Source organism: Zingiber officinale, chromosome 8A (assembly GCF_018446385.1).
Source record: "Zingiber officinale cultivar Zhangliang chromosome 8A, Zo_v1.1, whole genome shotgun sequence".
NCBI classification, from domain to species: domain Eukaryota; kingdom Viridiplantae; phylum Streptophyta; class Magnoliopsida; order Zingiberales; family Zingiberaceae; genus Zingiber; species Zingiber officinale.
The window spans coordinates 40,563,997-40,578,193 of NC_056000.1; the positions used below are offsets into that span (position 1 = coordinate 40,563,997).

The 14,197-nt window shown below is 41.0% G+C and overlaps 1 protein-coding gene across 1 annotated transcript; it reads right to left on the reverse strand.

The window, feature by feature from the left end:
* Nucleotides 1–8,765: 8,765 nt before the first annotated feature.
* On the reverse strand, nt 8,766–10,543 carry LOC122008591 (ricin B-like lectin R40G3). Its single transcript, XM_042564364.1, has 4 exons — nt 9,924–10,543; nt 9,679–9,801; nt 9,327–9,555; nt 8,766–9,045 (listed from the first exon to the last, which is right to left on the reverse strand). Coding segments are annotated over exons 1-4 (918 nt in total). The 5' UTR covers nt 10,488–10,543; the 3' UTR covers nt 8,766–9,043.
* Between the last annotated feature and the right edge of the window lie 3,654 nt (nt 10,544–14,197).

Genomic DNA, 14,197 nt, shown 5'->3' on the forward strand with positions numbered 1-14,197 from the left:
AACCCTAGTGAGTGAAGCTAGGTGAAAGCCCTGGTGAGTGAAGCCAGGCAAGGGAAAATCCAGATGGATCAAGGATGATCGGACATCTGGTGCTGGGAAGTCCAAGTAGGTCAAAGGATTGACTGGATACTTGGCAAGGAAGGAAGTCCAGATGGGTCAAGGTTGACCAGACATCTGGTGGAAGTCCAAGTAGGTCAATGGAGTGACCGGATACTTGGCACGACGAGTAAAAGTCCAAGTGGGTCAAAGGGATTGACCGGACACTTGGTGGGGAGTCCTGGCAGGTCAAGGGAGTGACCAGATGCGAGGCATGATGTACCAACAGGTCAAGGTTGACCGGATGTTGGTTAGGGAGGTTTGGAACTTGGTTTTGGGCAAAAACCAAGTGCTGGATCGATCCGTGGATCGATCCAGGCTGTGGATCGATCAGTGGATCGATCTAGATTCTCCAATTGCTCTTTCGGATCGATCCGTGGATCGATCCAGAGGTCCGATCGATCACCGATCGATCGGGACGATCTTGCCAGCGCGATAGCGGATCGATCCGTGGATCGATCCAGCGCTTTCGCCAGACACTCGGATCGATCCGTGGATCGATCCAAAGCCTCCGATCGATTGGGAACATTCGAATCGATCGGGATCCGATCGTTGGCGTTAAAGCAGCGAGCGTGGTCTTCCACATCTCTTTACGAGCTCTTCTCAGATTCATTCCAGCTCCTCCACAGCTCTCTACAAGCACGTGATCGCCAGTTCTTGAAGGTTCTTGGAGGCTTTCCAAGTCAAGAGGCGGATCTATTGCAAGAGGAAGAAGTTAGGGTTAGGGTTTTTACGGTACATCTTGTAAGCTTTTGCTTAACTTGTATTTCCCTTTCTTCTTCTTGTATTGAGAGTGTTGTAGGGCTTCTCCGCCTTTGGTAGTTACCATAAAGGAGTGTTATTCATAGTGGAGGGTGTGTGCGTTGGTGTGGATCCTTGGATTAGTCACCTCTTGTGAGGTGGATACCAAGTAAAATCCTAGTGTTAGCGTGTTTGTGTTTGTTTCTGTATTTTCCGCTGCGCATTCTTGAAGAAACAAGCAACACCGAGCAACGAGCACGCGACGAGCTATTCACCCCCCCCCCCCTCTAGCTACTTTTGGTCCTAACACCTTCTTCTCGTCTACCAGTGTACTCTTCTGCAGCACCTCATCTCTCGGATGCACCGAGCCCATCGATTCGCTTCTCATGCCATCCTTCTTGCTAGCTGTATTTTTCGTTCGACTTCTTGTGTTTCTAAGTTCCTGCACACTCATACACAAGGTATCAAAATTGCAGGACCTAACTTAACCCGATTGACCACATCAAAACTAATCCGAGATACTTACAGCGTTGACATCCATTGTCGCTGCCACCAATTTGGCTTGTTCTTTTGCCACCAGAAGCTTCAATTTCTTTATCTCTCTTCGTTGCCTCTTCTTCCTCAACTCCAACTCCGTAGCATGAGCCTCAAGGGTGTCAACATGTACCTATCATTGGCTTGCATCATGCTAGGCCCACAACCTATTCACTTTTTCCTCGATAAGGTTTGATCAAAGTTGATGAATTTTGGACAGAGTTGTCTCAGGATTTTCCTCCAACTCCTTCAGGCGAGATAACCTTTCCTAGAATGTAGCATCCTCTACTCTGGAGGCAGCAAATTGAGCCTTCAATGCATCCGCCTGAGCTTGAAGCTCATGATGGCCTTGCCACCACTCAAGCAGTCATTGGCTAAAAACATCCAGTCGTGACCTATGGTCGGCCCCGATATTCAGTAGGTTGTCAACCAAGTTTTTGTAAGAAAGGCTCTTAGCTGCGGCCTCACCATCTGCCCACTGGCAAAAGTTACCACCTATTAAAAATCCTTGATGTCCTGAGGACTCGAGGAGACCCTTACTCCGCTAGGGCCAGATCCCTCGTGTATGAGGTAGATAAAGGGTCGGACAGGAGGATGAGAAGTGCTAGCGCCTAGATTTATCCGTCGAAATGGCATCGGAGTGGAACCCAGGGGTAATAGTGTAGAATCGAAAGTATTGGAGGAGGGGTGAATAGCGGTCATAGCTTTTTTACGTTTTTCATAAAATAGTCGGAGATAAACGCAGCAGAAATAAAGATAATAGCAAAAGAAAAAAAGTGCTAACACTTTTCTTTTACTTAGTTCGGAGCTTGTGACAAATCCTACTCTAAGGTTCGTGATCGACGATGATTCATTAGGCAATTCACTAATAATTAGAATAAGTACAAGTACAATAATTTAAATGTTATAACTGAAATTATACCAACAACTAAGGATTAGAAGTTCCGAGCTTATGATCGTTGGAGTCGTGTTGCAGCGTCGTAGAGTCGTCTTTGGAGCAGCACGCAAGAGAGAAGTCATAGCACACTTTGAATTGAAGTATTGTTGAAAAAACTGACCGAACAGTTCTTTTATAGAGTGTTGAGAGCGCCTCCAACACTATCTAAGGTACATCCAGTTACAGATGTTATCCCCTCATCCTCAAACTCGATAACCTCCACAGACTACGCTATTTATCCCTCTGAAGGCTTCCAAATACCAAAGATACCTTGCAAAATAAAGTTAGCACAATAAAATATGTAATTTAACAATCTCTGGACTATCCAGTTCTGACTTTTAAATTTTCACAAAACCCTAGGTCAAGCTGACATCTACTGTCCCTTTATAGGGAATGTGTCCTTACCTACTCCTCTTAGAAGAGTTTAACTGATGTCAAACCGGTCCTTCAAACTGTTTGAACTTTTGCTCAACATCTGAGACTTCAGAACTTTTCGCTGGATGTCGGAACCTTGACCCGTCCAATCTTCCGCTTGGTGTCCGCGACCCTCAGGACTTTCACCTGGTATCCTCGACCCGAGGATTTTTGCCTGACATCCTTGACCTGCCATGACTTCGCCCAGTCCCATGGACCAAGATTTCTTTGCCTAGTCGCAATTAGGACTCTCCACCTGTCTAGTGTCCACTAGGACTTTTTTGCTTAGCCTCAACTAGGATTTTCACCTTGCCTGAGATCACTTAGGACTTTCCTGTATACTTAGTCAGACTTGTCAGAACAACAACAAATCTTAACTTTGAATCCATTGCCATTATCAAAACTTAGATTTGATCATCTAATGCTTCTTGTACTAACAAATAGCAGTCAGTGATGATGATGTCAGTGTGTGCACTTATGTGTCAAGGCACTCCTTATGTATTTTATGGATAATTATTTAATAAAGGTAAGTATTTATCATTAATTATTTACTTTTCTGTACGTATATATTTAATGATAAAGTCCCACAGATTAATGGGTATATTAATCTGAAAATAACCTTCATCGAACAGATATCTAGAGGGGGCATGGATATCTAGATCAACGCTGAGTATGACTAGGTCGAGATAGACCGAGGGATGGATATCCAAGTTGTACTTGGGGGTGCCTTGAGTTTAGAGGTACACTGGACACGACCTGCTCAAGAGAAAACCACATATTAAGCATCATTGGTTATTCCTCTTATAAACGAGTGTAACTGATCTTTTGACTTGAGACCTTCATTTATTCTATGCATGGAGTTATGTGCTTTGACGTCGTTAAAAGCAGTCTTTAATCGGATTGTGATTAATACAGTAGTTAGGTATATGACAAAGCGTAGAGAGAATAGTGTTGCGTCAATAGAGGATTCATCGCTCTCTTGGATTAGGAGTTAGCATCATGGCCGCTTAATAGAGATATTAGTAACTCAAAATCTATGGTCATGCGAGGAATGATTTATCATTCAAGAGGAGTCTATTATATCTTGGAAATCAAGTAAAACAATTAATTTGGTAATGATGCACAATGTATCGAATTAATTGGAATGTAGGCTTAGATGAAGAGATTGAATTACACAATAATCGGTTCATAGTGGTTTATAGTTTATGACTGATATTAATTTTATCGCGTTGGGTGGCTAAAACCTGTTGTTAAACGGTTACCTTAGTCTGTGTATGGATTTACACTGTCTTCGTGTATAAAACCTAGAGGGTCGCACGCATAGCACGTAGACATGAACAATGGTATCGGAAGCTAGTCGAGATCAAGATCAAATATAAATTTATTTGATACAAAGAAGAGAGAATTCAAATAGCCATAATCATGATGATTAATGGAGAATTCGAAGAGTCATCATAATGATAATTGATGAAGAATTTAAAGAGTTATCATAATGAATGTTATAAATGAAGAATTTATGGAGCCTATAACTCTTCATCTTCCTAATTAATGAAGATCATAAATGATGAATTTATTGAAAACTTAACTCTTCATATTCCTTGGAGGTTATAAGTAGTCATCCTCGGAAAGATGCAAGTGATGAATTGATTCTCTCCGAACTTCTCTCGTCAACTTCTTCTTCGTTCGGAAGAGATCATAGTGCTTCCAAGGCTTTGTCGATTCAAGAGGCTAGCACCTAATAGATCGTGTCAAGTTCGTGATTTAGTGCGCGTGGATACCACTAGAGGAGTCACATGTGGGGCTATTATCTGTCTTATCTATTTGTGATATTATTCACACCTATCGAGAACTCGAGGTATATTTTTATATTATTTTGTGTAAAACTATATGTACCACGAAAGATCCATGTTTCAATATATATCTTTCACTGCGCTCGGAACCCAACAGATGAAGTACGGACGCCTATAGAGGTTCTCGTATGGGCAAGCCTCGGTTGTATCACCAAGATCATAGGACCTGATGGTAGAATCTCAACTCGAGAATTCTACGAATGAGAGGATGGCATGGCTTGAACTGGTGGAGAGATTGGTGAGTGATCATAGGGGAGCGACGCCTCTTCCAAGTTATGCAAAGAGGAGTCTCAAACTCTTCGGATAGTACTGGACTGGGATGGCAGGAGTGGGAATCACATCTTGTAGAGTGGTTGTGGCCAAAGATATTTCCCCTTCGGGGGTTGTTGGAGTAGCTTCCACCAGAGCTAAGAGAGGGATGATTATTGTGACGGGTGTTGGGGCAGGCACAGCATCTGCAGGGATCTCCGTCTTGATCAAATCAACAATCTCGACACCTCGTGGCTCCAATTTAGCATCAGTCATTCTGAGGGTGCTATCGAAGGCAGCCTTCAGCAAGGTGATGGCTACAATAAAAGAAGTATTTTCAATTAGAAAATAAGATTCAAAGAAAAGGATAAGATGGTACTAAAAGATAGTCGAAGAGGAGTTAGAAGAGGGCTCAGCCCAAGCATATGAAGCAACCCCTCCTCGAGTATAGAAGTATTGTCAAACTTCATATCTTAAAGTTGCTCAGAAGCATGGAAATAGTCTCGAATCAAGTGATTGTCTTTTATACAGGGAAGTGCAAGTAAATTTCATTGCCACCAGCTCAGCCAAGACACTAGAACGAGAGGTCGAACGAAGAAAATTTGAGCTTTCTACCCTTTGTGAGAAGTGGGAAGGTTTTGAGCAGACCATAACCCATAGGAGGAGAAAGAAATACCCCTTCTTCTATCTTCTTGGGGTAAAAGAAACAATGAAAAAGGTAAGCACTCAAAGGTATGTAATATAAACAGAACAAAATAACTATCCCGATCAAGATGCAGAAGGAGTTAGGTTCTATTTGGGACAAAGGAATGCAGAAATATTATGATACTTCAGAGAAAAAGGGATGAATGGAAAAGTGTAATCCTCTTATCATGTGACTGCAGAAGAAGGTGATGCATCCCAAAGGTGGGTGATCAAGACGATCATTGTCATTATGAAGTACCAGGACGTGGTTATCCGAAATCTCATAGATGGACCTTAGGTAAACTAAGGAGGCACTACTAAAACTAGACTCTATGGATTGGTGCCAAGGAATGGACGAGGAGGAAGACCTTGCCGCCATCACAAAGATCAAGGCTAAAGCAATAATAGAGAACCAAAGGCATATTAGTGAGCGTTCAAACAATGGAAAAAGCTAGGAACTTACTCTGATATGGAAATGCAAGGAACTTGAAGCGGGAGCAAAGACAAAGGTCAGCGGACACGAGAACAGGGTTGCATAAAGTGATAAGGGCCCTTCCATCATACTTATACAAGGTAGCGTTCAATCAAAACCCTTGGATCAAAATTAGGGAAGAAGGGATATATTATTAGCATTTGATAAAGCTCGCACTACGAGAAGAGAATAATCATTATGCTTGAGATAGGCGGTCATTTCTCTTCGCCAAAAGTCACATCACATTAATTTAATATAATCTTAGAGATAAGAGTATTCTTTGGGATTGAAAGGTTAAGGTTGACAAGGCATGTCGGGCATTTAAGAGGTGTATCAATATTTAAAGTGGGAATCTCATTAAAGATGTGCTAAAGATTTTCTTCTTATCCACATATACAATGAACCAAACTAAAACTTGATTATATAATGTTGCATTCCAGTCAGTCGGACTCTCACTTCTTTCGACTAGACTTAAAAGGGGGATTGGTGATACAGGAGTATTTCCCAAGGGCCACGTAGCCAAGAGGGTCAATAATTGAGCCAGGATGATAGGTGTGTCAATAAGGGCCGACTCCCGACTCCCGACTCTCGGCTACTCCCCGACTTTCGGCTCTCGATTACTCATCAACACTCAACTCCTGGCTCCAGGCAACTCCCTAAGTCCTGACTCTTGACGATTTACATTTCCTACTTCCTCAAACTAAGCTAAAACAGCTCCAACTGTCAAGAATTAAAGCAACAAAGTATTATTCTTTTAATGCAACTGCTATTGTGAGAAAGACAGAAAACATAATTATTTACTCCAACATTAATAGATTGTAATGGTCATTTATTTCAGGGAACATGACTATGATGATGGAAAACGAGGAGACATGGGAAAAATGTGGCGAACAGTTATAATCCTATAAAAGGTAGTCGACTCTCAGGAACAAAGGTATGCCGCACATAAACTTTTCAAATCCTAATTTCCAACGATTATTTTCTTCACCAAATATTGATTTGAGCGTCGGAATGGTCTTGTCCGGGATTTCCCTGGCCGTCATTCTAATCCGTTTTCTTTTAATATTCTTTCTCATAGGATGGAAGCCTCGCCATCCTCATAACCACCAATAACAGCAAGCAATGCCGTCGGATCGAAGCCCCGCCACCCTCCTAACCATCAATAATAGCAGTATAATATCGATAAGTCAAGACGTCTTCATTTTTCAGACAGGATATATACAGTAAAATAGCATGGAAGTCATTTAACAATGATGCAATGGCAAGGGTGAAACGTGTACCGCAAGAAGGGTAAATGTATCGTTGCTCAAGGGCTAGCGAGTACTCCAAGAGGACCAGTAGGATGTTCCGTGGCCTATGGATGTTAATACCAACCACATTCCATGACAAAAAAACAAACCATTGTGGCAGCTTTGCGCCAGTATTCTAACGACCGTATTGTGTCTAATGTGACCATAGGCATTGATGTTTGGGTAATAGATTTAAGTTAGACCTTACATAGTATTTCATTTGTGAGTTTAGTGTGGACGGAATTATGTATATAACATGATAACTCAAGGTCCATGGAAGATCTGTTGTATACTGGTATGAGATACTTAAGGAATCCCAAGGTCCAGGGAAGATATGAGAATATAGTGGTATGCACTTAAGGAATCCCCCAAGGTCCATGGAAGATGTGAGAATAATGGTATGAGATACTCTAAGGAATCACATTATTTAATGTATGAGTCTCCGTTTCTCTCTCCCTCTCTTCTCTACGGAGCTCTAACCAAGATTTTAAAGTGTCCCACGAGCTGGCACAGTATTGCAGAAGAGTGTTATTGTTCATGGATCTGAGGTCAATTCCCAACCGATAGGAAATGATCTGCTAGGTGCCTCAACTAATTTTTACATATTTTTTACATATGCTATTGTTACTGAATGAACTTCTCCATAATTTATCACCCTTTTAGATAATGAAGTCACCTTAAAGGAACCGCCAAAGTGACTATTTCACTTTTCGTTATCAGCTATGACTTTAAAGAGTTTATGGAGACTCAAACTTTGTACCTATGACCATAATTCTCTTAAGAAAAGAAGGTTTATCACCCACCTTAATTCTCTTATCCAAAGGATAAAATGACGCTAAAGGGTGTGTCACCATCCATATAGAAAATTCAATGAATAATAATAGATAATGTCGATGCTAGAAGGGACACAACAATCATCCAAAAAAATATATCTACGATGTAAAGGGGAGCATCTACCACCAGAAGAATACATCTACCAGTCGAAGGGATGCATTAATCCCCCGAAGGAGTCTCTTGACAACCAAAGGGGTATAAGAATTTAAAAGGAATATGATCAAGTTTGTCATACTATGGCTCCACTGGTTCGAACCACTTATCAACTAGCTAACTAAACCAAATATGTTAAACAAGTCTCATTAATTGAGAGAAATTCCAACAGCAAAAACATCTAACTTGAAATCTTTATCCAAACATCAATACCACCAATAGCTATTACGTACTTTGATCCTTGAATCGACAACTTCACTTCGAATTGGAAAATATTCTACCTAACATTTAAGATCAACATCTTTTAACTATGATTTCATTGTATGTTAGGCTCCTCCATCCACCTAGATTGGGATCTCAGATTAAACAACTCGGACGCTGCAGATTCCTCTCCTCCCTATTTGGTTGCCTACTTTCTAAACTCTTCGCTGTGAGTCCAAAAAGCCTAGCATCATTCTCTTCTCCTCCCTCCATATATCCACCACCATATTTAATTTTATCAGCGCAAGTAATGAATACAGAACAACACACATTCTTTATTTCTACACAAAGCATACACATATCGTAATCCGGACCAGAACAATGTCTTTCCGGTGGCATCAACATCAAGGCGCAAGCTACAGCAAATAACACACTAGTTGCAATCCCACACAAGCACACTAGCGTAAAGAGGGAAAAGCCAGCTCCACTCGACGCAATCCTACCTTATTGTGCAAACCGACTTTTTCAGTGCGACAAGAGAGACCATGATGAAACATAACGTCAAACTGATGCTGAAAAATCCCATTTCTCCTGCATTGCAATAAGTAGAGGATTCAGTATTTTATGAATTAAAATGTTTTAGGTGGAGCCGCAAGCAAGAACGAATGGCTGACTCATGAAATTTCAGTCGTCCTCACTTCTCTACCATGTTACACCCATCTTTACTCTGTTTCTCCTCACGAATGGAAATTTGATCTAAGAAATATTCCCCTTTTTTCGGATTTTCTTAGTTTTGTTATTGGGTTTTCTGCATTCGAATGTCTTTAGCAACGCGTAGAAATAGGAAAAAGTATATGCATCCAAATACTTACAGTAGGGAACAATCTTCCACTGCTGGTTATGACCCTTGAGCCACTCCCAAAGCACAACGGTGGTTCCATCTCGGACTCCGCCATGGTCCTTGTCGCCATGGAAAGCGTCGAAGTTCAGCCCAATGTTGTTTATCATTCTTATGCAGCGGAAGCCGTTGCCTGTATCCCCGCTCTCGGCCCACAGCACGGACTCATCGAGGTAGTCAGGATTGTATGGAACAAGCCGAACCTGCAACGGATCTCAGTTTGGGGGAACAAAAGATAAATAGATTGTCTTCAAAGATTAAAAGAAGAAATTATCTCGCCCAAAATAGCGTCTAGGAGAAGAAAATTATTCGAGATGCAATCTTACAGGATGTGTAGCTCCAATGGAGTGTTTCACGGCTTCTCCGGTGGCCTTGTTAATGAGGCAAAAGCTTGGGAACCCTTCTTGATCTTTCACCTTGGTGCTGTACCTCATATCTTTGATCCAGTGCTGCGAGCAAAAACAGTAAGACAAGCCCTAAGATCTAGATGTAGGAATTTAGCTCAAGATCTGGATGCCAAAGGAGAAACAAAAAGAGGGCAAAAAATTAGATTGCGGTTTGGGATCCATGCCTGATACTGATCGCTGGGATCGTTACGGACGAGGACCACTTTCCCATCCCTGATGGAGAGGGAGTAATTTTCATCCGCCCTGGTGAAGATCCTCACCGTCGGCTGCTGTAGTTTCGAAGGCTCCTCCACCCGGCCGCCATGGCCTCCGGTTGGACAGCCTCCAGAAGAGTACGATGGGGGTCGGTCATAGTTATGCTCGCCGCCATGATGACCGAAAGAGTGAGGGCGGGGCTCGCCATAGCCGCCCCCACCTTCGTGCGCCACGTGCTGGACAGGCGGGAAGTTGGGGCGGCCGTACTCATCCCCAGATCCAGTTCCTCCTCCGTAGTATCCGGAAGAGGGAGGAGGGTGAGGTTGATGCTCGCCGTAGCCGGATCCACCATGATGCGGGACGTTCTGGACAGGAGGGTAGGCGGGGCGGCGGCCTTCCTCCTCTCCGCCATAGAAGGAGGGAGGCTGGTGGCCGTGGCTATGTCCGGGGCCGTGGTGATGGCCAGGAGGCGGGTAGGGCTGTTCCTCGTCGTCGTTGTCGCGTCGGTGGTGGTGGCCGAAGGGGAACTCCATGGGAGACGAAGCGGATCGCAACAAACCGGTATGCAACGACAAGGATAGATGCTTTTCGGTATATAGCGCAGAAGGGTCGCATAAAAAATTCCTAGAAAGGGTCCCGCGCGAGAAAAACGAGAGCGTCTCAATGAATCGTGGAGCGCAACGATATTTACGCGGGATGACGCGTCGAATGATCCAGTGAAGGTCTAGTGTTTAAGCGCCGGGTGTCCATACTCATTAGGGGCTCTGACGGGTCTCACTGACATAATTGAGATCATGTCGGCCGCTTATTTATTATGCATACACCAGTTGTTAACCGCATAAACCATCTTATTATCTATTTTCGAATAATTGATGTTTTAAAAAATAATAATAATTTCTCTATGAGAAGACCATCAATATCGCCTTAGGATTATTATTATTTTTCAATGAAATTAAATATGGATCATAGCTTCTAATAATGAACCTCTTCTAATTATTGTAAAAAAAAAAAAAAAAAAAAAACCTCCTCCTCCTCCTCCTCCTCCATCCTCCTCCATCCTTAATACATCATCTAATATTCATCATCTTATCAAAAAGTATGAATCAACTATCATATATTCATTATAACAACATATCTCTTTTACTTACATTCTTTTTAACATTAACACTCATTATTTATGAATCTCACAGTACACTCAATCATCTTAAAATTATATTATATTAAATAAATATATTTTAAAATATTTAAATACTGATTTTTAAAAATAAGTATCACAACTTAAATACCTATATCGCTATGGTAAACTATAAATCCTAAATCCTACACCTTAAAAATCAATATCACAACTTAAACATCAGCACCGTTGTAGTGTTAATTTTTTAAAAATAATAAAAAATAACATATTTCGACTTTAGAGCACTAGAGAAATCCACAAAAGTTGGAATGGATCCAATGAGAACTCTCAAGGTTCATTAATGAGTTTTAATCTAGGGGATTTGAAATTTTGAAAAATTGACATGTAATATAAGAGAGTAGTATAGTGAAGGTATTTATGGTGATCACGCTTAGTTCTGACATTCTTATAATAAGTTATGTATATGTGTCAATTGTCATAATGTTATAAACTTTGAAAATCCTCTGATCACTTCTGTTAATGACTTCAAACTGGTATCTTTAGATACAAATACACTCTGGGGCATTTTATAAACCTATAGTGCTTAGAATGAGTCTGATCGGAGCTCTCTAGGTTATCAATAAGTTTTGAGTGAACTCATTAATGGACCTAGAAATTAGATTTTTGAAAAGTTGATATGTAATGAAAGAGGGTAATGCAATGAAGGTATTTATGATATTCATGCTAGTTCAATAGTTCGGACATTCCTATAATAAGTTGTGGTGTTCATGCTAACGACTAATCCAAGGCTCAGTCCTAGCGATTTACCACCACTATCCTTCTCCTTCTCGGATACCTTCTAGAGGTAGAGAAATTGCTTACAACCTGTTCTTGTAAAAAGTATAACAAACATATAAATACAAATACAAATACAAATAAAAGTACAAACAACTTTACAGATAACATCTTGTTTAGGACACTTTTTTGTTACTTGGAATTGTCACTTGTTTGTTTGGAAACAGAATAGCACTTCGTCCTCAAACCTCCAATAACTAGCACCTTCGATTACCTCTAAAACCCTCTTTTAAAGGTTGTTACTCGTGTTGATTTCTGCCTACTAATTGATTGCTAGATTTCATCAATTGACTATCATATCAAATCCGACCATTTAGACATACAGAACGACTCTTTCCACACATTTTAACTAATATCAGTCGATTGTTGAACCATACAATTAATTGGTAGCCTCTTGTCAAATTAAACAATAGATTTTGCAACGTTCTATTAACTGCTACAATACCATCAGTCAATTGTTTGAACCTAGCAATCGATTGCACTATAAAACACTGTAGTGATATCCCCTAAACTTAATTACTATAGCAAACGCTGAAGCTACTATAGCAAAACTTAATTTTCAAAGTTTAGCATTTGCAATAAACTCTAGTTACTGTAGCAAGCCTAGCTACTATAATAGTAACCCTAATTACTGTAGCAAACTCTAAAAACACCTCAAATCCTAATTTCGAGGTTTAGAGTCCATCAATCAATTGATTCACCCAATTAATTGACTAATATTTATGTTTTAGCCTTACTAAGGCTGAATTCTCATTTTGTCCGATATCCAATTGAATTCAATCTATCAAGACTTTGTTAGAACCAAAAAAATTTAGATATTATTATAATAATATGATATTGTCCACTTTAGGCATAAGCCTTCATGGTTTTATTTTTGGGTTCTACTGAACCGTCCCCTCAAGTCTATCCTCTTGATGTCATCTAATCCTTGACCCACCAGGACTTTCCTGCCCCTCGATCCTGTTGGTTGCTACTCGAAGAACCTAATGGTTCCACTTTACAAAAATTTTGTACAAAGGTCTGAACCTTTTCCTAGCTACCATGTGTTCTTTTAAATTAAACTTGGATCACCTGCGGAACTTAACACGTTTGATCCTAAGTTTAATTTATTTGTTCTTTTAGGTTTAGACTTGGATTTCCTGCGGAACTTAACACGTTCGATCCAAATCACCTACGTCACGAAGACAATTAAATATCTATTTCCAAAATTGGCTTCCAGTACTGCATGGCGAGGTACATGGCCTTCTTGGATATGGGAGCAACCACCACCGACTAGACAAAGCCTTTTAAGGAAATTAAATATTTAACTTTCCCATAGTAACCCTAGGTTAACCACTAAGAACAATCAAATCACAAGGAAAAGAAAAAAAAACAAAAGAACACAACTTCGAAAACTAATTCGAAAAATTAGAATCGCATGCCTCTTGTATTTGGTATTTTTACAAAGAAACAAAACTAACATGATGCGGAAAATAATTATTAGTTATACCTTTCTTTGTGAATAATGACCTCTTGATCTTCTACCGTATTCCTCTTCTAATCTCGGACATTGTGTGGGCAACGATCTTCCGAGACGAGAACCACCTAGCGCCTTCTTCTCCTTCCTTCAAGTTTCGGCCAAGCACAAAACTTCCAAAAAATGAAGAACTTTTTCACCAACCAAGCTCCAAGGGATGTAAGCTTTCTCTCCTTCTTCTCCAAGCTAAGATCCGGCCACCACTTGATCTCCAAGAAAGATGAGAGGTCCGGCCACACCAAGGAGAGGAGAGACTTTGAAGAAGCCGGCCACACCAAGGAAGAAAATGTTGGTGCAACCCTAGGTCAAGGTTGACCTGGTTGACCCGACTCGAGGTGACTTGACTCGAGTTGTATTTTGATGTTTGACTTGGGAAGATTGTTGGTGCAACCCTAGGTCAAGGTTGACCTGGTTGACCCGACTCGAGGTGACTTGACTCGAGTTGTATTTTGATGTTTGACTTGGGAAGATTGTCGGTGCAACCTTAGGTCAAGGTTAACCTAGTTGAGTTGCATGTTTGACACTCGTGAGAGAGTTCTATTCTTGATGTGAGACAAGAATAGATGGTTGGGAGATTATTGGTACAACCCTAGGTCAAGGTTGACCTGGTTGACCTGAAAAGTCCAAGTATGGAGACTTGGCATTGGAAAAGTCCAAGCAGGGAGCTTGGCACGCGAAAAGTCCAAGTATGGAGACTTGGCACTGGAGAAGTCCAAGCAGGGAGCTTGGCACGGAAAAGTCAAAGAGGGAGCTTGGCA